This window comes from Brugia malayi (assembly GCF_000002995.4).
Source record: "Brugia malayi strain FR3 genome assembly, contig: Bm_v4_Chr3_scaffold_001, whole genome shotgun sequence".
NCBI classification, from domain to species: domain Eukaryota; kingdom Metazoa; phylum Nematoda; class Chromadorea; order Rhabditida; family Onchocercidae; genus Brugia; species Brugia malayi.
Window position 1 is genome coordinate 9,997,410 of NW_025062477.1, and position 21,454 is coordinate 10,018,863.

At 31.7% G+C, this 21,454-nt stretch overlaps 5 protein-coding genes across 8 annotated transcripts; 2 read left to right on the forward strand and 3 right to left on the reverse strand.

Annotated features, from left to right (window-relative positions):
* Positions 1–1,262: 1,262 nt before the first annotated feature.
* On the reverse strand, positions 1,263–3,149 carry Bm3392 (Histidine-rich glycoprotein precursor, putative; the record flags this gene model as incomplete). Its single annotated transcript, XM_001901463.2, has 6 exons — positions 1,263–1,418; positions 1,993–2,095; positions 2,206–2,276; positions 2,504–2,590; positions 2,813–2,981; positions 3,118–3,149. The coding sequence occupies 6 exons, from the start codon at positions 3,147–3,149 to the stop codon at positions 1,263–1,265; spliced, it is 618 nt and encodes a 205-aa protein (XP_001901498.2).
* Positions 3,150–3,381: 232 nt separating this feature from the next.
* Bm1056 (Uncharacterized protein) lies at positions 3,382–3,973 on the forward strand (the record flags this gene model as incomplete). The annotated part of the gene is made up of 2 exons (XM_043080716.1): positions 3,382–3,726; positions 3,935–3,973. 2 exons carry the CDS (start codon positions 3,382–3,384, stop codon positions 3,971–3,973), a joined length of 384 nt encoding a protein of 127 aa, XP_042936650.1.
* A 952-nt stretch (positions 3,974–4,925) lies between these two features.
* Positions 4,926–7,971, reverse strand: Bm5389 (the record flags this gene model as incomplete). 4 transcript variants are annotated; one of them, XM_001901464.2, is made up of 8 exons in its annotated part: positions 4,926–4,973; positions 5,395–5,529; positions 5,792–5,911; positions 6,133–6,369; positions 6,566–6,748; positions 6,878–7,024; positions 7,486–7,569; positions 7,765–7,971. In XM_001901464.2, the coding sequence occupies 8 exons, from the start codon at positions 7,969–7,971 to the stop codon at positions 4,926–4,928; spliced, it is 1,161 nt and encodes a 386-aa protein (XP_001901499.2). The 4 variants fall into 4 exon arrangements, with proteins under 4 accessions (XP_001901499.2, XP_042936651.1, XP_042936652.1 ...); XM_043080717.1 differs by lacking the exon at positions 6,566–6,748; XM_043080718.1 differs by lacking the exon at positions 7,765–7,971 and having other exon boundaries at positions 7,486–7,560.
* Positions 7,972–10,727: 2,756 nt separating this feature from the next.
* On the forward strand, positions 10,728–11,860 carry Bm13236 (Uncharacterized protein; the record flags this gene model as incomplete). The annotated part of the gene is made up of 3 exons (XM_043080720.1): positions 10,728–10,829; positions 11,152–11,221; positions 11,667–11,860. The coding sequence occupies 3 exons, from the start codon at positions 10,728–10,730 to the stop codon at positions 11,858–11,860; spliced, it is 366 nt and encodes a 121-aa protein (XP_042936654.1).
* A 1,342-nt stretch (positions 11,861–13,202) lies between these two features.
* Bm2488 (Uncharacterized protein) lies at positions 13,203–19,856 on the reverse strand (the record flags this gene model as incomplete). The annotated part of the gene is made up of 9 exons (XM_043080721.1): positions 13,203–13,339; positions 13,530–13,614; positions 13,836–14,044; positions 14,282–14,513; positions 15,557–15,645; positions 16,199–16,280; positions 16,788–16,944; positions 17,806–18,014; positions 19,815–19,856. The coding sequence occupies 9 exons, from the start codon at positions 19,854–19,856 to the stop codon at positions 13,203–13,205; spliced, it is 1,242 nt and encodes a 413-aa protein (XP_042936655.1).
* Between the last annotated feature and the right edge of the window lie 1,598 nt (positions 19,857–21,454).

The window sequence follows — 21,454 nt, forward strand, 5'->3', positions numbered from 1 at the left end:
TCATACATTTGCCTAGTTCTTACATCATCGTACTCATACTCAGTGATTAACAGCGACGTTTATTGCTGTCATATGTTAAACATGGTATGAGGAGTGATGCCTCAATACGCATAACAAATTACTATATGAACATCTCACATCTCGGGATTTGTCTTTTGATTTCTTAAGACAGAAAAACAATGAATGAGACCGAATTACATACAATAATTATCATAAACAGTGTTAGAAAATATACCGGAGAACAGATATATGCAAAAGTATATGCAAAATTCAGTTGTAGCTGAAACACATCGAAATTGAATTACCATTACGTGTATGCACTTAACAGTTTAATTTCGATATGTTGTAACAAACAGCAAACAATCTGATGTTTGTCTACCCAAGGAAAACATGCCCACTTGATTAGAAGTTATGAAGCTTTTAGCTGCTGTAATTACAAATTCAGGATTCAAATTAGATTCCATTCTTCAAAAAATATCGTGATATGGATGTATGATTAAGAATTTTAAAGAATTTTTGTATGCTGATGCAAGTAATTCTTCCATCGTTCACCTCTTCAATCTCTAACAAACTTACGAAAGAAACGGTGGATCTAGCCATTGTCATTTCTTTTCACCCCAAAACTTTTTACTTTCCACAATCACAATACATTCAGCCGTGCTACAACACATAAAACATATACAGAATTAGCATAACTTCGTTTATTTTATTCCGACCACTTTACTTAATGAAAAATTGTGACTAATAAACATTAATACAACAACATGCGGAACACATATCTATTAATGAAAGAAGTATTGCAATTAGACTAGAGATATTTCTTCAGCATATTCTCAAACATTAATGTCATAACACTCACCACAAACTGACAAACTGCATTAATAAAATGTCACAAGAATTCACAATAAAAAGTTACGCCGTATTATGAAAATAGTAAGGCAACGGAAAAATATGTGAAAATGAATAATTACTTTGGATAAGATACTGCGAGCAGCACTCACTGACTGAAGTGGCAACATTGGGAGATATAAGACAGTAAAGACCCGAATAAATTCTACACAACATTTAGCTATCCTATAGCTGTTAATTGCTACTGTCTAAATACTGTTTAAAAAAAATACTTAAACATCAGAACAAATCAACAGTCGACATCAATGATTAACCAAAAGAAGATGGAAAAAACTCAAAAATGATGCACACGTTATTAAGCAGCATTATTCTGAGATCACTAAAAACTACCTGGAACAATAATTAAATTTGTGCTAAGAGAGAAAACTTGGTTGTTGCGCTGCGGAATGCAGTGAACTGAGAACAAGCGTCGGATCTGAGAATCCCTGTGATGACGACTTTTCAGCACTTGGACTCGATCTAGATGAGCTGTTGAACTGGTCAATTACCCATTCCAGTCCTTTCCGACCCTTAAAAGATCAGTTATTACTTGATTTGATTTTCTTCATTATTTTTAAAGATCATCATTTTAGAGTTAATATATGAAGTTTTCAAAATATTGAAGCATTCACCAAATTAAATCAAAAATTGTCTAAGCGACACCGCTGATAACATCGTCAAAATATTTTTTTGTCATTATTTTTTCGTATTCATTCTGTGAACTATTACCGACAAAGTTGATTCATTGCAAGGATTTCGGTATGGGTCAGTTTTGTATTCAGACTAGAAAAATAAGAAGCAAGAATGAAAGATACCAACAAATAAAACACGTGAAAACAAGTTTAGATACATAAGAATTCCAGACATTTATTCTTCCTTGCTTACAAGCTTCCTACCTACAAACAGCAGATCAATAATTGGATAACTTCAATAAAAAACTCTTCCTGTATGATCAAAAAGATGAAGAGCTTTAAAGTTGAAAGCACTCAGAGTTTAGGTATTATCCACTGAAAAAGGTTTGCAATTCATGGCAGCTATTAAATATATTTTGCATTGCCAAAAAAAGAAAGAAAAATGCATGAACTTTATAGCAAAGTGAATTACCTTTTCGGCATTCGTTTCATATATGTTTAAGAACATTTTTTCGCAGTAATCTGCGAATGCTGGCAAATCAACATTTACAGCAGCTTCTTGTTGTAATATCGTCCTATAATCATCTTAAGACTCAAATTTACTATTCATGTCGGTTACTGCTGACTAATCCTGAATCAGAAAACGAAAGAAAATGAATACTGGACAACAAAAAAGGAAAAATACCTGTCTTGATTGTAAGGATCTGGTTTATATAATAATCGTTCATCAACACGTAAAAAGCGTCCTGCATTCATCTGGGATTTTCTTTTGATTATTGAAATATATAACTTTAATATAATTTACAGTTAGAAAATGACTAGCACAATACGCGAGAGCCAATACTTGAAATTCCTTACAACCTTTCAAAATTTAAACTAAGGAAATAAAATACAAAGAAAAATGAATTTCGAACATGTTAACTGAATTCGTTATGGGAGATTGATTAGTAAAAATTGACTTGAAATCTGGACAAGCAACTTACATTCCTTGTAATTAAAGTCATCTCCTTCTTCGCCGGATTAATTTCGGTCACTTCATAAGAATATTGAGTTCCAGAAAAACCCGTCAACTACAGAGGTAAAACAATAAATTAGTAAACATGAAACTACTGACTAATCCTGAATGTAATGCAAAAATGATGAAGAATAATAGGTTGACGAATGAAGAGAAAATTAAAATTTATCTAATTCCTTATTCAACCAGCAGATCGATGAATCAAAATTAAAGGCAGAAATTTACAGGTTGAACAATTTAATAGAGGAAGGTGAAAATTAGTTAAACAAACCCTTACCTTTGTTACCCAAGCAGGTATCGGAAAATGGCTTTGGATAATACGTTCAGATTGTAATGAACCATCAACAAGTAAATGTTGTCTAAGAACATCGATCCCACTAACAGCACAGTTCATTGGATTCGGGTATTTGCGCCATGCTGCATGTGCCACAGTGTCCCAAGGATGACTATCAGAAAACATTTCCAATAACTTATGACACAAATTAACTAAAGTACTTACATAATCGTAGCATGAATGGATCAAACTACACTAATATGAGTCATTAAAACAAAAGTAAGTAAAATGGAACTACTGAAACTCACTCGAAAACGTGTTCAGAAGTCCAAAACTTCATATGTTATCACTGCTAAAAATGACAGATTCCCAACTGGGAAAAATCCAAATCTGGAATGAAGACATCAATAAATCTAACATCTAAGAATAAAGTGATCAATGACCACACAAACAATAATCAGTAATTCAGCTTTATGTAATCTACTCAAAATTCAGAAACTCTAATAATATTATGGTTTGGACACGTGATAGTAATTTCTGTCCTATTTAACTACGTGCTTCTATAAAATTTAATGAGAATTCTAACAACTACCAAACATCACAACCAGCTTAAAACTGGCATGCCTGTTGTTAGATCTGTCATCTTAGTGTCAACTAGAGTAGGGGCTTACGCGACTGGACGAACCACAAAATTCGAGAAACATGACACGCACATGTCTAAATTCACATTTTCAGGGCAGACAATATCTATTACTTGTTGTAAGAAGGTTGATCATGAGGTTGCACGTGAACTTCAGTGGTACTCCGTGGAGAAAGTAAGTGACAAACGACACGCAAGTGTGCTGTGCAAAAATGAAAGAAGCTTCAGTGACTGTAACTGTAGAGAAGATCGGATAGACATTGTTTCCATCAGGAATGTACGCTGTTAACGCTTTGTTTAGTGTCTATTTTTATATGGCTGACAATCTTAAAGAAATCCTTTTTGCTAGTAGTTGACATGATGCTGCTTCTTATTGGATTTCTCTATTGTAATGAATAGTAGATGTTAGGGACAATCTCATCATTGCTTTTTTATCTTCATAAGTTATAACAATACTGATCAAATGTTAATGAAAAATGTTTCAGATGCTCAGTAATCTCGTCACTTTTGAAATACGATATTAAGGCACTAAGGTATAGTGTGGTTTCCTTCTACTCGTGGGATCAACAATATAGAGGAATTGAAGGGTACGAGATTCAGCAAGGGATATTTTCGTTAGTGGTAGTGTGTTACGCTTGCGGAATGATATAATCCAGTTAAAAAGAAATTACTTCTCTAATGCTCTGTGGCTTTTCAGGCTAACGTTGCTATTTATACCACTAGCAAGAATTGTTATGGCACCTACAAGGAAAGACCGAAGTGGGAGAACTCTGAGACATCATTTTTCTTAGGCCTATTGGCTTTCTATTTAATTTATATCTTTCAAGACTGAAACAAGTTACATCTTGAATTCTAATATCAAAACTTCCTCGAAACATCCTAAGCAACATGATGTTTCATGGTACTGATCTGCTCCCAAGGCTAAAAATATGAGTATAAGTTAAGTCCCGAATGTTCCTGCTCATTCTTCTGCACTTTTATCATTGTTTATATCATTGGTAAAATGTTCTCATTTCTGCAACTGTTCTATCTTTTGATAATTTCTGTCATCCTTTTAATTAATTCAAAATTTCTCATTCTTTTCAATCCAAATAACATCTCATCAATGCTACTTTTCCATTTCATGATATTTACCCCGGGACTATACTGTTTATCCCATTGCACATTCAGAGATTCTATTTTAGCTGAAGCTTCATAAAATTATCGATGAACTTAACAGTAATCACATGCTATAAATATTGATAAGCGGAGTATAACATTACTGCATATTGCAATTGAAGGCCATAATGAAAAATCATTAAATCATTTTTCATTGGTCACCATTTATTAGTAATTTCTTTATACTGATTATCAATAATTACTTTCCTAATACTAGTAACTACTAATTATTACTAATAAACAAAAGATGAAATATTCGTAACATGCTGATAAATATTCGATAAGTGAGGTACAACATTACTGCAACTGGTGGTATACCTAAGCAACCGAGTGTTGAAGAACCTGCGGCGATACCGATCTACACATCTGCAATTTTTGATTTTATTTAGATTATGAAACCATTACTGTTTTTTCATTTTATGTTCACTGTTCGAAAAAGTGGAAATGTTTTTACGAAAATTATGGCGTAACGTGTAATTTAATTTAGGAAGTTACGATTTTAAGTAATACAAGAAAAGGATTCAAAACTTTTGGTTTCAAAAATGATTCTTCAACATGGATGTATTCCACCCTTTCCGGAAGTGTTTTATTAAGAATGAGGGACTTAGTGGAATCACTCTTTGTTGCTGCTAAGTGACAATCTTTTGGCTTGAAGAGTTTGAAATGTTGATCTAAAGAAATGAAAAAATCTAAATCGGACGATCAAACAAAGCTTCAAGCTTTCCGCTGAGCTTGTAAATAACTTTTTCTAACAAATTCGCTTTTAATATCATTAAAAGAAATTTGCCTTATTCAGTTGTTGTAGACTTCGAACGCTTCTTCTTGAAACCGCTTTTTCCACTTGTGCAATCGTGCAATTATCATATGAAGGGCAACCAGGTAGTAGTAACTGATGTGCTATGGTTCCATTTTTGTAGAAAAACTATAAAATGTTGGTAACTTTGATAGTGAAAGAGAATTCCCATCATCTCATTTGAGAAAAGTAAACAATAAACAAATGAGCTAATGATGCTATGGTGGTTATCAGCCTCTAACATAGGTACTTGACGTTTTGGAAATTCAAAAAAAAACTTAATATATCATCGCATTTTGGTATTGTGAAAGTAATAAAAGACTGTTCTTATTTTACTTCTGTTTGCTATTTTATTTCTTATTTTTATTTATAATATCATTCCTTTACAAACCATAATTGTATGATTGTTTAATGTCTTGTATATCTCCATTATAGCGCATGAAGCATACGGAACAAGCAGGTTATTACCAATGCCCAGAGCATACATCAAGGCTAACAACGTGCCGTCATGCTAAAACAGAAGCATTTGTCGTTTAGAATTTTATTTTAACAAACAAGAGTCTGTTGAATGATGATTAATTGATTACCTATTGCTGATCATTTATTCGATTTCGATTAATTTTCTTGTGAAATAACTGAGCGAAAAGAAAGATATCTGATGACTGAAAGAAATTAGTAGTGAATTTTAATGACAGTGATCAGATTAAAGGAGTAGAATAAAAACAAACATACGGCAGAATGAAGTTTGATTTTATGTGGAATAACCGATAATCCTAATGACACATTTCTGGCTCGATCAATCCAATCTTTCATCAATAGTCCGCCACGTAGTCGAGCTTTTTCTGCAGAATTAAATTGGGAGATACGACGAATTCTCTTCAAACTGCTTATTATACTTATTGTTGTCTCATTATTAAACTGAGGCCAGACATTGTACACCCACGATGGTTGTGTCATATTATGATCAATCTAAAAGTAAGTTTTCATAAATGTCAAACTTCCTTAATATTAGCATAATATTAGCTAATGCACACATTACATGTATCAACTAATTGTAATAGTCTAGAAATTATTCGCTTATGCAATTATTTCACTCAACTTCTCAACATTTAATAAATATTTCTTCAAAGATTTTATTGATACTTTATTTTCATGAAGAACAGACCTCTCTTTGAATATTATATAAGGAAGCAGCCTTTTTGAAATTCATCTTCTTATATCCAGTAACGTTAGCAAGGAAATCGAAGAAGCTAGCATATTGCTTACTTATATTTTTAAATAATACTTCATTCTCCTTTTCACTCTTCACATTGTACATTAGACAATTGAAACTAGTCGGTTTCAACATCTACAATCAAAATACTATTTAAATGAACAGTTGTAGAAACATTTTTTTGAATCTAAAGAAAGACGACGGTTCATTTGTCTAGGAACTGCATAAATAATATAAAACGCTCAAAAATAATGTAAAGTCTACAGCATCTGTTGTTGCCACTTGAAGTGGTAGCGGTTGCCATTGTTCATTTTGTAGCCATTCTTCTTGGCCAATCGCTGGAAAAAAGCCACGAAGCATAGCTAATCCACTAACTATTGCTCGATCCGATTTCGACGATACCAAATCAACCTGAAAAAATAAATAATTGTTCTGAGTGAAGAATAAAATTTTGTTTATTTTGTTGTGTAAAACCAACTATTCCTATCTTTTTTATAAGTACCACATTAGCATCAATTCATCGATTCATCAAAAGGAAAAATCATTTAGCTTTTTAACCCAACGAGCAGATGTCAATGTCCACATCATTTTAATTCCAAAAAAAGGAGAAAAATTTTTTTTTGATAACATTTTACATTTTGATAATTTTTCTCCAAAAAAGGAGAAAATTTTATTATTGATATCTATTATATCATTCATAGGGTATGAATAATAAAATTTTAAAAACTAATACTTTCCTCTAAATTTTGGGGAAAAAAGTGCAATATTCTAAAATCATGACTTATCATGACACTTGAAACTTGAAAACATGGCTATTCACACCTTATGATTATTTATACTTTATCTTAAAAATTGAAAGTGAAAAGACTTACATCTTCTGCATTGAAGTCTCTAATGAATGAAGTGTATCTCTGTCGAAAAAATTGCCCAAGTTCATACATCTGCATTATGCCAATCTCAAATACACTATTTTGGTTTATCCAGTGATCTTGTCTTTCTTCAAAATATGAAACTGGCGGAAAGAGTATATTTTAATGAGAAATCAGAAGGCTAAAAGATCCTCCTTAGTTCTCAGTAAATGAGATTACATGTGTTTCAAAAAAAAAAATTGACGGTAATGAAATTTGATAAAATTTCTGAGAGATTCTAACATTTGTTACTTGTCCCCATCCTCTTGGCCATGCTGTTTCATTGTATTTATCATTAGGGTAGGGTAACTGCTTTGGTGCTCTGTCACCATGTCTCCAAATCGCTTGCACATAGATAAGCTCTTTGTCGGATTCTCCTTGCGCACTTACAATTCCAATTAGAGTGGTGGCGTATTTCCAAAGCAAAATTACTCCATACACTTTCCACATATATCAGTCTCCTTTCTATCATTACAGAACAAAAAAAGGAAACGAATGAATGTGATTCATGGAATGAACAGCAATCAATCAGTAAACAGCGATAAACGCAAAAAGTTTTCAAAAGAGAGAAGTGTATGTATGTATGTATGTATGTATGTATGTATGTATGTATGTATGTATGTGTGTGTGTGTGTGTGTGTGTGTGTGTGTGTGTGTGTGTGTGTGTGTGTGTGTGTGTGTGAGTGTGTGTGTGTGTGTGTGTGTGTGTGTGTGTGTGTGTGTGTGTGTGTGTGTGTGTGTGTGTGTGTGTGTGTGTGTGTGTGTGAGTGTGTGTGTGTGTGTGTGTGTGTGTGTGTGTGTGTGTGTGTGTGTGTGTGTGTGTGTGTGTGTGTGTGTGTGTGTGTGTGTGTATGTGTGTGTGTGTGTGCTTATCTTTTGCATTGATATTAGCACTCGCTCAGAACTGTTATTCACCACTGCATTAATTTCTTTACTGATTTTAAGAATTAGAAATACAAGTGAATTCATAAGAGTAATTGTTGTTAATCTAACTGATAACATATTCTGATCCGTAAAATTTAAAAAAGTGGAGATGGAAAAGAGGAATATAAAAAAAAGATGGAAAGAAAAAATGTCAGAAGAGGCAAACAGGATCGATGTGATGTATTGCACTGCATGAGAATGAATTGGCATTACAAATCGTCGATTAAATAGACTTCAATTTAAACTGTATTATCCTTACACGCTATATTTACACGGCCTATATTCATCCACAGTTGCCCGAAAAGAATTACTTGGTCTTTAAGCTCTCTTTCATTTGGCTTTAAACAGCAAATGCAGGTAATATGTCGCGGAGTTTTAATTTTTACTATTTACTTCTACATTAATCGGAAATTAGCATCATCAGTTTTGTGTTATCAATGAAAAATTGTTGTGTAAGTAAATATTGAATAACAATGATAAAGTTAAAAAAGTCCGTCCATGAAATCTCGATTTGTTTTTCGGGTGTTTAAAGGAGTTCCATTAAAAAGATTTGCTTTATCTTTTTAATATTAATCTGCTCAATGAAGCAATGAAAAATAAACGCCACAAATTGGGTTTTGCTGATTCCATAACAAGGCAAATGTTTGCTATTAACAGTGTTAGTTGTTGGAAAAAGAGCCGAAAGTGAAGAGAAAATATATAAAATGCAATTAAGAAATATAAATACCAAAAAAGTATTTACATATCACTGAATCTTCTATAATATATAGACAAAATGTCTCCTCTCATGTAATAATAAAGATGATTGGTCAGCATCATTTCAAAATTATTTATTCATTATGATGAAATTTTTTGTTTGTAGCGAAACCTCTGCTGAAGGATCAGTGCTCTCCAGTTTTCACTTTTCTTTCTCTTTGCTACTTAAATACCACAATGTAAACAATTTCACTCCTGAAATCATTATGAACTAACAGAATTGATAACTTATCTTGTCAAACCGACAATTAAATGATAAATATAGGGATCGTTAAACAAATGACAATTTAACTGTCAGTTTTGGAAATTTATTATAGTGTTGACAGTGGCGAGAGAACACGAGAATTCTTGTTACAAAAATGCCAATTTAATGTCAATATAATGTAGAAAAAATATTATTTTTACTGTCAACTTTGATCATTTAACAATTAACTTTCAAAGTTTTATTTCATTTTCAGCATTTGCAAGTAGTGCTGTATAAAACTCATTAAAGAAAAACAATGAATGCAAAATAAAATGTGTAAGATAGGAAGGAATTTTTACAACAAAATTAATTAATTTTAAACATTTGTGATTCGGAAATTTTATTATTAGTGATGGTTATCAACGAGCTCAAATTGTTTTATGATTTTCGTTTCTTTACCATCAGACTTCTAGTCTGTCAGTAACAAAGACAAGAAAGAAAAATAAGTAAATAGTTTTAATCGTATCTACAACTTATCATTCAGTTATGAATAAGATTTATGAATACATATCTAAGAAGACTAAAGTAAATCGATGAAGTAATGAAACAGTTAATGGTATGTGAATGAAAGAAGAATTGTTACGTTGGTGAGACATACTGCCAATCATAGAAACTCAGTAATCCCAGATTAATATGTCTTAAAGTTGATTAATTTTCAATACAGTTCTACGCTATCATAAATACTCATTAATTAATTATCACCATGGTATTTCTGTCATTCACATAGCATTAATCACAGGATTTTCACTTATTTCTATTTTAGGAAACATCTAATGAAGGTGATACATTCTCTCCATTTCCACTGCTCAATTTCAAAAGAATTTTCATGCTTACTTTGCTGTCAAATTTCCACTCCAGCACCTCATTTTACGCAATCATCCATTAAACGCGAATGACTTACGAGCCGAATAATCCTCGCTTGGTTTTATGAGAAAAATGCAATTGTTAGAGATGGAAGAGAGAGGGAAAGTAAACCGGTTTCTTTTTTTCGGAATATCTCATTTGCAATGACAGATAGTGCGTATAACAAATAATACGTTAGAGCGATTGCCGATCGTTCACCTCCATTTTCATGATATGATATGGCCTTGTTACTCTTCAGCGATCGATTGGTCAGAAGCTACGAAAATCCAATTTCACTCCTTTTTACCTAATTTAGGTCGCTGTTTCCTTATTCAGAATTGGATAAATTGCTCTCAGTTTATAACAAGTCGTATGCAACCAGGCGCTAGTATTCATATCTAGTCATCAGAATGAATTAAACGAGTATGCTTTACAGAATATGTGTCACATTACTTTAACCTTTGCATCATTGTTTTTGTTCACTTGCTTAGATGCAAATTCGGTTGAAGCAATAAACGATCTGCAGGAAATTATTACAAAGGTATTCGAAAGATAATACTAATTTTCAAGTTACACAGTTATTTCCCAAAAATTGCTTAGTTTACATAATATTATTATTGAAACACAAAGTTGGTTTATATGGAATTGTAGTTTTTCCTTTGCATATTTCATTTCCTTAAATTATCAGGAAGGAGTTATTTAGAGGGTCATAAGATAATTTGATTTTCAAAAGCAAATAAATTGATCAGGAATCTATATCGAATTGTCAACTGTATTTTTTTCTTTTTGTTCTTAATACCATAGCTTAGCTCCTAAAAATCTTTTGATACAGTATATTTTAATGAATAAGTTCATAAATTCAGGATGATGATGTTCACAAATATTTGCATTTTTTGTGGTGTCCACCGAAACTTCTCGGGACAATGTGTCCAGGTAATGATTTTACTACTTTTCTACTCATAATCTAAAAATTTGCTTTTTCTTTAAAATAAAGAAGAAGAACTCAACATTTCACACTTTACTTGCATTAGTATAAGTATAGTAGAATTATGACCGCTTACTGATATATCCATGAGGATTCCTATATGTTTGTGTTTCAATAACAAAATACACAAATTACATTTAAGCAGATAGATTTTTTTGCTAATTCATAAACTATTATCGAATACAATATCAATTCTTCATCATATCAGAATTTGTTGTGGGAGATACTACAAATTCTTAGATAAAATATGTCTCATAAGTCTTCCAAGCAGTTCCAACTTCACTGTTGTTTAATGTCAAACTGTGCTATATTGTTTAACGTACGTAATTTTGATTATCGCTTAGTCAAAGTTTTGCATAAAAAACATGTAACTTTTTTTTTATTTTTTTGCAGAGAATTCATTAACTTATTACTATTATTGCTGCGGTGATAACAGAAATAGATGCTGCTATGCAACAAGAACATGGGTCATTTCAGTTTGCCTAGCGGTGCCGGTGCTCATTTTTACACTTATCCTAATCTACTTCATTAGAAAAATCGTTTGCCCTAAATCGAATCAGTATGTTGCTGGAGAAAGACAATTATAAGAATTGGGACAGCAAAGAGATACTTCTTTCTATAAGAAGAAGTAACTTAGAAACACTCATTTTTTTCTCGGATAAAGGATTTGATTTTTCCTGATAGAAAGCACATACTTATATATAGGATTTACTTATATATAGGATTCATTATTAATACTAAAAAAGAAACAAAAATTTTGAAACTAAATATAAGTTTAATTTTAGTGCAGTTTGTGTTAATTGCTACGGATCTCATCATGGTGCTTCTTTTTGCATTAACTTCTCAATAAATTATTCAACCATATTACTCCTACAACATGTTTGATTTAATTCACAACACCTAGTGCACGAATCTTCAGGGCTATTCAGATCTCATCAGTGAACTAGGTAGAACGAAATTTGAAAGTAATCGAATCCTTAAATATACTTACTTCCAGAACGATTTTCTTTTGTTATTTCAAATAAATGCCATAACGGTTTTCATTTAATATTCTTGTATATTGGTCGATTCTAGTACGAAAAACACAGGCGATTTTTATATAATTTACTGTAAAGTCAGCACTGTGACTTCGACAATGACACCAAATCTGCATTAGGATGAAGTTTGAAGTCAGTTGAAGTCATCGGTTCATTCCTATTTTAGTATTGCGAATTTCGACCTTCTCATCACTGCTACTCTTTCGGAATCTGTGGATAACTGGGTCCGACTTGTGGTATGTTTAATCGTCATGGTCGCTCGGGAATGAATGTACAGACATTGTGTTTTTCAGAAATTTTAATTTATTTGCGGTTAGACTATTAAAAATTTTTATAACTATATGTTGTAAAAAAATATAGAACTGTTAATATTTTTTTACAACAGAGTGGTATATTCGTATAAAATTTCAGTTCAGTGATAAGTATTTCATATATGAGCAATAATTTTCTGCAAAGAAATAGTAAAATCAGCCGGAAGATCTTGAAATCAAAAGAGATAACACTAAAAAGTAAAGCAAAATCACTTCAACAGTTAAGTTTCTTTTTCTCAACTCTTTTGAACAATTTCAAACTTCATCCCTCAGAAGATTATCAACTCTAATCTGAATGAAAAAAGGTCTTATGAAAACATTCAGTTTTTTAGTTCATGAATATAAATTACTTCAGAATTTGTAGTATTCAATTTCTGAATAATTAAAACTGAAAATTAAACAGCCCCATTGTTCAACTGTTCAAAATGAAAAGTTATAACGATATGAAAATTTTAATTAAGGAAATCTAATGAAACTGTGTTTCATATAGAGAAAAATGTATTAACAAGAATATGTTTGGGAAAAGCATTTGAGAAAAACATCCATTCTGTTAACGTACTAACAAGGATATGCAAAGAAAATTAGTAAATAAAATCAGTACGTGTTTGTACTTCTTGTTGCCGTTTTGGATCCAAGAACGATAAATCTGATTCCGTACAACCAGTAGAGCGTTGGCCACTGGAAGTTTCAGCTATTCGCGGTAACAATATGTTACCACCTAAATTTGCTTAAGCATATTAATTCGTAATACCCTATAACAACATATTTCCCTAAATGAGAATAGATGTGCAGAGAAGTGAAATGGATCATTTTGTTTGAAAGATATAAAACAAGCTGATCCAACTCCTTTTCTTTTGTTTGACGTTGCGTAGGATTGATTTATTCATAGTTATGAAATTACATCAAACCTGACTTCACCGAAGTACTTCCTTGAATTGGAGGTTCCAGTCGTTTCACTTCTAATATATCTTCTAATGACGAATTACCATTTGTCTTCAAGCATAAGTATATTTCATGGAAGTTTGTTTCTATCCTTTAAGTTAATCATAGCCTGCTTAATGTCATAGGCAAGTCTAAGTTAAAATACATATATCAATTTAATCTCTTCTGAATTTAATCTCTTTAGGATTTCATTCATAATCCAGCGTGATCTCTATGAGTTATAAGCTATATTACTAAGAAATTAAATTTTGTACGAAAAAATTGGATGCTACCTGAGTTGAGTCGTCGACCTTGCTGTTCTGCAATCGACTTATAGTCAGTGTATCACTGGGAGATATACCGCGTGAAGCAGGAGAATACAGTGGTCGTATCCGATGTTTTTTGACCGATGCTGGTGTAGCGGTCTGAGATGAGCTTCGCAGTGACCCGGGGTATATCTCTGCTTTAAAAACAGGCAAATGGGGCGGTGGGAGTGGAGTCCCTGTAAATTTCCCCATTATTATCATTATTTTATCCATCCATGGGAGTAATTACATTTATTTAAATCATTATTTCATTACTTTTCTCAACGCCATCTTTTCTAATAGTTTTTGAATTTGCATATCACAGTAAGAATAAAGCTGTTGTTGTTGTTGTTTTTTTTCCCCATAAGAATATGTCTATTGTAAGCTAAAAGTTTTATAATTTAGTTGTATGGAAATTTGTATGGAAAATTTACCACAATATGGAGTGCTGTAAATAGCATCTCCTGGCGATCCATAAATTCGTTCAAGCGTAGGAGTTGCAATCAATATTTTTCTAGATCCTCCCATCGTACCTGTTTGGTATATTTCATCTTCATCCTTTATACGTTTTGCACAGCAACAACAAAATCGAGCCAAGAACAAGGTTAACAATATTGCTAGGATTACGAGTACAATGATAATAGCCAAAAAGAGTCCAATAATAGGCTGAAAAATTAAAACGCTTATAAATTACCACATATTGGATGAACTGTTTTTAACATCTTTGGATTGTTTTCATGATACCATAATGACTTGCATGTAAAAATAAATAAGTGTTTAAAACATATTTTACACACCTCATTTAATTGACAGAAATGACATACCCTCTGTAAAAACTAAAGCACGAAACTATGAATAGGAAAATACAATTTATCTTATTTTTTTTTTATATAAATCCAAAAAAAATAATGAATTTCAAAAGGAAAATCTTGTCATGCCAATTTAATAGCTTATTTTTAATACATACCATCATGAAGATCAGGCTATTCTTCACTCACCACTTTTCTGGTCATTTATTTCCGCTTTCAAAATTCACATTAAACGTTGAAAATTATTAGCTTTAAGGGATGACTGACAGGTTCAATAACGAATTCGTTGAACGGGTTACCTTTTCAATTCCTCCTCTTCTTATTACTACTGGTTTACACATTAATTCTTTAGATACGTAAGAACAGGTTTTCATCTCAATTCTGAGTTGATATTCCCTTCTTTATTTGTTTTAAAGAGATTTGATTAAAAACTGGCTTTAAAGCAGTAAATTCTATAATAGAATGTGAAAAACAATTTTAGTAAACATAGCAAAAATCAAGAAATTTTTAATTTGAAAGATGCATCCCAATGTTTGCTAGTTAATTTCACTAGAATATTTTTTGTCACTATTGTAATTAAACAGCTAGCAATATTATTTTAAGATAAAATAACACAGTTATATAATTAAGTTGATATCAGTGGTGTCTGTCCTTTAATGAAGACAGTTTCATGGAGTGCTTAGTTCTATTAGATAACGTTTAATGATTGTATTTCCAGTATGAAGGAGCAATTTTGGTATCTATCTCGGGTCTAGGACTTTTTGAATAATAAATAAAAAAAATATTAGAATAAGATCTAATTTATAAGTAAATTAGTAGTTTAGAAAGTGCTCAAAGGATTATAAGAAATGAAAAATCACTATGTCGGATAAGATTAATTAAAATTTAAGATAATCTTACCGTCCAGATTTCAGCTCTTTCCGCTTTCCGTACATCGTTATAATTCGATAAAAAGTACTGCAATGCGAGAGCATCATCCGACGGCTTGTCTGAAATTATGAACTATAGAAATCAATCATATAAAGAGCTATTATCAAATGATAGTGAAGTCTTATCACATATATAGCAAAGTAGCTCTTGAGGCAACCACAAGTGTTTGCAAATATTTCTGCAAAGTTGCAGAAAAGATAGTACTTTTGCTTTCTGAAATTACCTTTGACCTAACAACAAAGTATTACTATCTGCAAACCATCTGAGCTTTCCGTTTTCTTCTCAACCCTTTTCCTCTTTCCTTTCTTGTCACTTGTCGTCAATTATTTTGTATCCGAGAAAGAATGCTAAATTATATGCGTGGACGTAAATGTGAATGTGGAGGCTTGAATAGTTATAAACATGTCGGACTAATTAATAGTGGCATATTAAATAATAGAATCTAATCAGTTGCTTCCAAAATCAATTCTTTCTTACTATTATCGTAATTGTAGTCTTGATTCGCTTAATTTAAAGCAAAATTTAAGATGCCCTGATCAAACAGATTATAACTATTGAAACTACTGAAATTACGTTAGATCCAAGTTTTAGAAAAATATTTGAAAAGCTTACTTTTGATAGCCAGGCTGTGCAGTGTTACTAGATCTTTCGTGTCCAGAAAAATATAAGAATCGCCACCGTGATATGTCACTAACTGAAAAGAATTCTTTATCTTTTGATCGGAACTAAAAAATTATTACATCGAGAAAATGCAAAAAACGATTTGCAACTGCGATCCGATAAAAAGTATAGTGATTATCCATGTAATTGTGGTAATTTAATAATATAATATGTGACTGAATTAAGTGACAATGTTAATGTTAATATTTTAAATGTTAATAGCTCAAATTATATGCTCTAAATGTTAAATGGGTCATTAGTTAGTTAAAAATTTCAAAGCAACTTTTTTTTTTCAAAAAGTCACCTGTGCTATTTTACTAACGTAGTTTAATATAAATGGCAGTAGTTTTCAAAATTTAAATTTTTTGTATATAACTGAAACTTTATAACTGAATTTATAGCTTCATATAACTGAAGCTGTAAAAAAAACATACTCGAATATTTGTTACTGCTTAACACAGAATAGGAAAATGTGATGCATAAGGAGCACATGTTGAATTACTCTTGAAAAACTAATTTTGAAATGATGGACAATTGTGACCTGCTTTTTGTCCTTTATATAGATAATAAGAAATCCATTGTCGCAATGTGCATTGCCTAACTGTGCGTCATAGAAAATCTTCTTGGCTATTTCATTTAATGGCTCATCGCTATCAGCAACTTTCGTTGAATTTGTAACGAGAAGAACACCGATATACCTAAGATATCCACTCGAAACACAGAAATTAACTTTCATAAGTTTTGGCTCAGATTTTGAATCTTCTGGACCAATATATGAAGTTAGAAGAAAAAAAAACATTGACACTTTGCAAATGATTTTTCAGCATACATTGCAACATACATGGTCGATATCAATATAACGTACTGATATAATTTGTGGGAATCGGTTTTTAAATGATTTAAAATGTTTCATTTAGACATTTGATTTGAAAAACCAAACTAAAAAAAAAATTTCTTCTATGTAACAGACCAGAACTAGGCTCAAATTTCACTGCTTGCAAAATAACATAAAGGTCAATTACATGACTTTATCTGAAAAAGAAATTTTTCATATTTTAGTTTGTTTTTTAGAATTCTATTATTTTGTCTTCTAATAGCACTGAAGGTAGTAAAATTGAAAAAGAAAGCATTGAATTCTAAAGAGATTTTAGAGAGTAACTAAAATTACGTCATTATAAATCTGATCAGAATTGATTAAATCAATTTGATTATGGCCTTCAAATCTGGAAATTTTATTGCAATGTAGGTCACAGAATCCTATAAGCCGGGAAGTTTTCATGCGTGCAAGACACAAATTCCAAAAGTAGTTAGGAGAATGCAATCGAAGTCGAATAATTTAGACACTTTCATCCCAATTATTAAAACAGATGACTTGACGCCTTTCGTTATTTCTTTTTTATAGAGCTAATATATTTATGACATAGAATCTTCCAGCTCATAGATTCCAAGTATTTTATTAAATTAGGGGATTAACAAATGAATCGTTTCTACTTTTTCATTTTAAAAAATATTTTTTGCAAATAAACTTTTCAAAAATTAAAAAAAAATTCAAATGAAACCTGTTGTTTCCATCTGGACGCTCGCATCCACTTTCGCAGTTACATTTAACCTTTCGCTGAAGGTCATTAAGCAACGAGATAATCTTCTGCTGGGTGTGAAAAGCCAGCGTATCGTCAACATCACATAACAGTGAAGCACGACTGAAACCGTCGGCCTTACAAATCGTATAATCGTCCAGAATATTGGTCGCAGTAATGTCAAATTTTAACTGCAAATTGGAATTTGTAATACTTCACCAGGTTTAATTTGACTTAGATTTTTTCACCCCTCGATTACCGTTTATTTTGTTAAAATTTATGTGCGATAATGAAAACCAGAAATATACGCCACTAACGGCAATCGTACATCAGTTCTCACAGTCATCATTTACGCATTTCTATTTCATGGGAAAAGAAATTATTATTGACAATACTCAATCAACCAAAAGTGGTGATGATATGTTGTTTATGGTAGCTTTAACTGCTCCAGTTTCATCAAACATCTCACTTTTCTGTTTCAGTTAATTCAAAAAGTTAGAAATGTTTCAAAAAAGCGCTATCTCCTACAATTACTTAGCGCAATATTTTTAAAGATCATAGATGTCTTTCTCGAGCACTTGTCTATCTTAAATTAGTCGAATTATATATTAAAAAATATAAGAGCAGAAACGATAAGTAGTGCATGTAACGTGATATTCAATTATAAATAACAATTGATTTCATGCTGCAAATATTCCTAAAAAATTGAAAGACATTATTCTCACTACTAATTTCTGAGAGAGATGACTGAATGGCACCATTTAGTTAAAACATTCAAAGTATCTGCTACTGAAATGTCTATTACTTTGAAGTTATGCCACTAAGTTTAGCTTTTTTCAGAGTCAGTTAAAATGCCTTGTTCCGGCTCGATTTAGCATACGTTACGGAAGCATCAAAGTGTGATTCTATTATTATTGCTTTATCACATATTCGAACATAACTGCAACCTATTTTAATTGAAATTTAATTTGATGTAAATGTGAATTTCTGCCAGAAGATACGATAAAAAGAGAAAAAACTCAACAGACATTCAAAAGGGTAGGCATACCAAATTCCAGCATAAAAACTCCTGGACGAGTCAACAATTTTCACAACACTAACATTCCGCAATAGATCCAAAACAATTTTTCAGGAAACAAAATTTTAGATTTAACGGAATGTTGATGATGATATGATTACAGAAAAACAGAATCATTGCAGCATGTCACTTTATTCAGCAATTTTAAATAAATATTTAATTTGTATTCTTCTTACTTCACTAAAATATTGCAGAATTCCGAGAATAACAGCAAATGCAATGCTCAGTTTTTTCTCTGACAGCTTTTTCTATACCAGAAAAGCTCTTGCTTCAAGATTGGTGAATCAAAATAAACCTAGAATCTCTGAAAAAATACTTTCGGTCCACAATTATAAGCCATATAAGGTTGAATTAGGCGAAATTCAGCAGCGAATTCAAAGATATATCCAATCATAGCAGTAATAAACGATCCTTTCTGTTATTTTAGTAATAACTTTCGGAAAAGCAAAGAAATCATATTTAGTAGTCAACAAACAATTCAAAATGTTTATTACTGTTATGATTGGATATATAAGTCAAAAAGATAAAATAAAAAGATTTAATACAGTACGCTCTCGTGAAAACATTATAGCCTCTCTGGCACCCTTTTTTTAATAAAATGTAAAGAAATTTTCAGTCCATGAAAACATGCTTTACAGAAAAGCATAAGGAAACGTAATTGAAAATTGTATTTTTAAACTCTCTTTTAATTAGTTTTAACTTTTAAAAAAAAATCAAATTTTAATTAAAATAATTAGGGTATTTACGCAAAAGTTTTCCTTTCCGAAGTTTAACTGTGGATGCTAACCGGAATGTAAAAAATTATTTATTTTAAAACGAGCTTAATTTTGACTTTTACAAATATATACGATAAAGTAGGAACCTGGAATTGAATAAGTGAAAGCAATATGTTAAAATGATATATGAAACTAACATGTAAAAGAAGTAATGTAGTGATGATGCTTAAGAAGTGCATCATGGAAATAGTAATTGCAGGGACTTGATCCTCTCACACTGGCCCAGATGATTAACTTTGTGATCGAAGTGCATGAAAGATACTGGCCGATATCAATATTTCATTATTCAAAACCATTAATAGATGTGGAAACAAGATTAAGTATGTAAGAGAATATCCAAACATAGTAGGCAGCACTTCAATAAGAAATTTTAATTTTGAGAATAAGAACGAACGGCGGTTTTTACCGCAAAGAGAAGTGAACTCGTTTCTTCCATTGCTTTCTTCTATTAGCAATTTTGTGAGATCTATAAGTAGAAGATATATATGACCATAGTAAAATTAATGATTAAATTCCTTAGTGCAATTAATTATGGTTAGAAACATATTGATTGATGTTAAGCTTGAAATGAGAATGTAAACACGATCGAACAATGCTACGGAAATCTGTTTCCTATCAGTAACATTGATATCGTTAGGAATGGAATTAAATTAGTGGACAGTAACTGATTGAAGATAAATGAATGGGTGCTATTCATGATGACATTTCATACTGTTTCAATGACTTTCATCAAATGTAAGAGCGCAAAGATGAAAGGTATTTGGATCGTCACATGTCGAAAACAAAGGAATTTAGTTGGGTGGGAAATTAGACGAAAAGTAAGAAAAATTTAAATTTATGCAAATTTTAAACATATCCATAGCCTAACTTTAATGACTGTACTTAGGATATTTACCATCACTTTGCAAAGGAAAGCCCGCAAATTTGAGATAATTTATCGCAAAGCAATTATGACAAATTAAAGAATGACGAGAGTAAAAAGGGATGGATAGAATTGATGGAAAGGTGCTAAATTCAAGAGGTATTTCATCTTCAGAATATCTTAGTGCTGTCGTTGTCGCGTGAAAAGTTGTTTCTTTATCAGACTTCTCGTTCCTTTCTTCTTCCTTGTGATACGAGCACAGCACTCCTTCGATAACCTGTTTGCTAGAGGGTGTGCAACGGTAGCTGAATGCCTGCTCTCTACTCATAACTTTCTCTTCATACTCTCGCAGTACCAACTCTCGCTACTTTCCCGGTAGATCTCAGCTTACTGGCCACGTTAAGGACATTTCGGTGTTATTATCCTATTAAAGCTTCTAATTAAGACTTTTCTTCCATTGAATCCGAAAAGTTGTACTGTACAGATATTCCTGAATAAACCCGTCCACTGTCAATTCAGAGGTACAAACAGAATTTGGGAAGTAGAGTAACTGACGGATTCATTTTTGACAATGTTAAAGGAAGAAACTTGAGATACACTATTTCAGTAGACAATGTGACTGTCACATATTAACATTTTGAAGTTCTCATCTTCCACTGCTACTATTCTTCTAACTGGCACAAAGCGGAAGTTCCCTTACGTCTGTATAAGATGTAATCAGATAATCATTATTACATCTTGCCTAACATACCGGAAAAATGAGATTGGATTACGCTCAAGTGAAATAAATAAACTAGATTTAACCAACAGAATTAATTAATCACCAGCATACGTATAAATTGAAGGATACATAAATAAAATAAATAAGTCTATTAAAGAAGTCAAAATTAATTGACCTTAAATCTAAGTAATCGT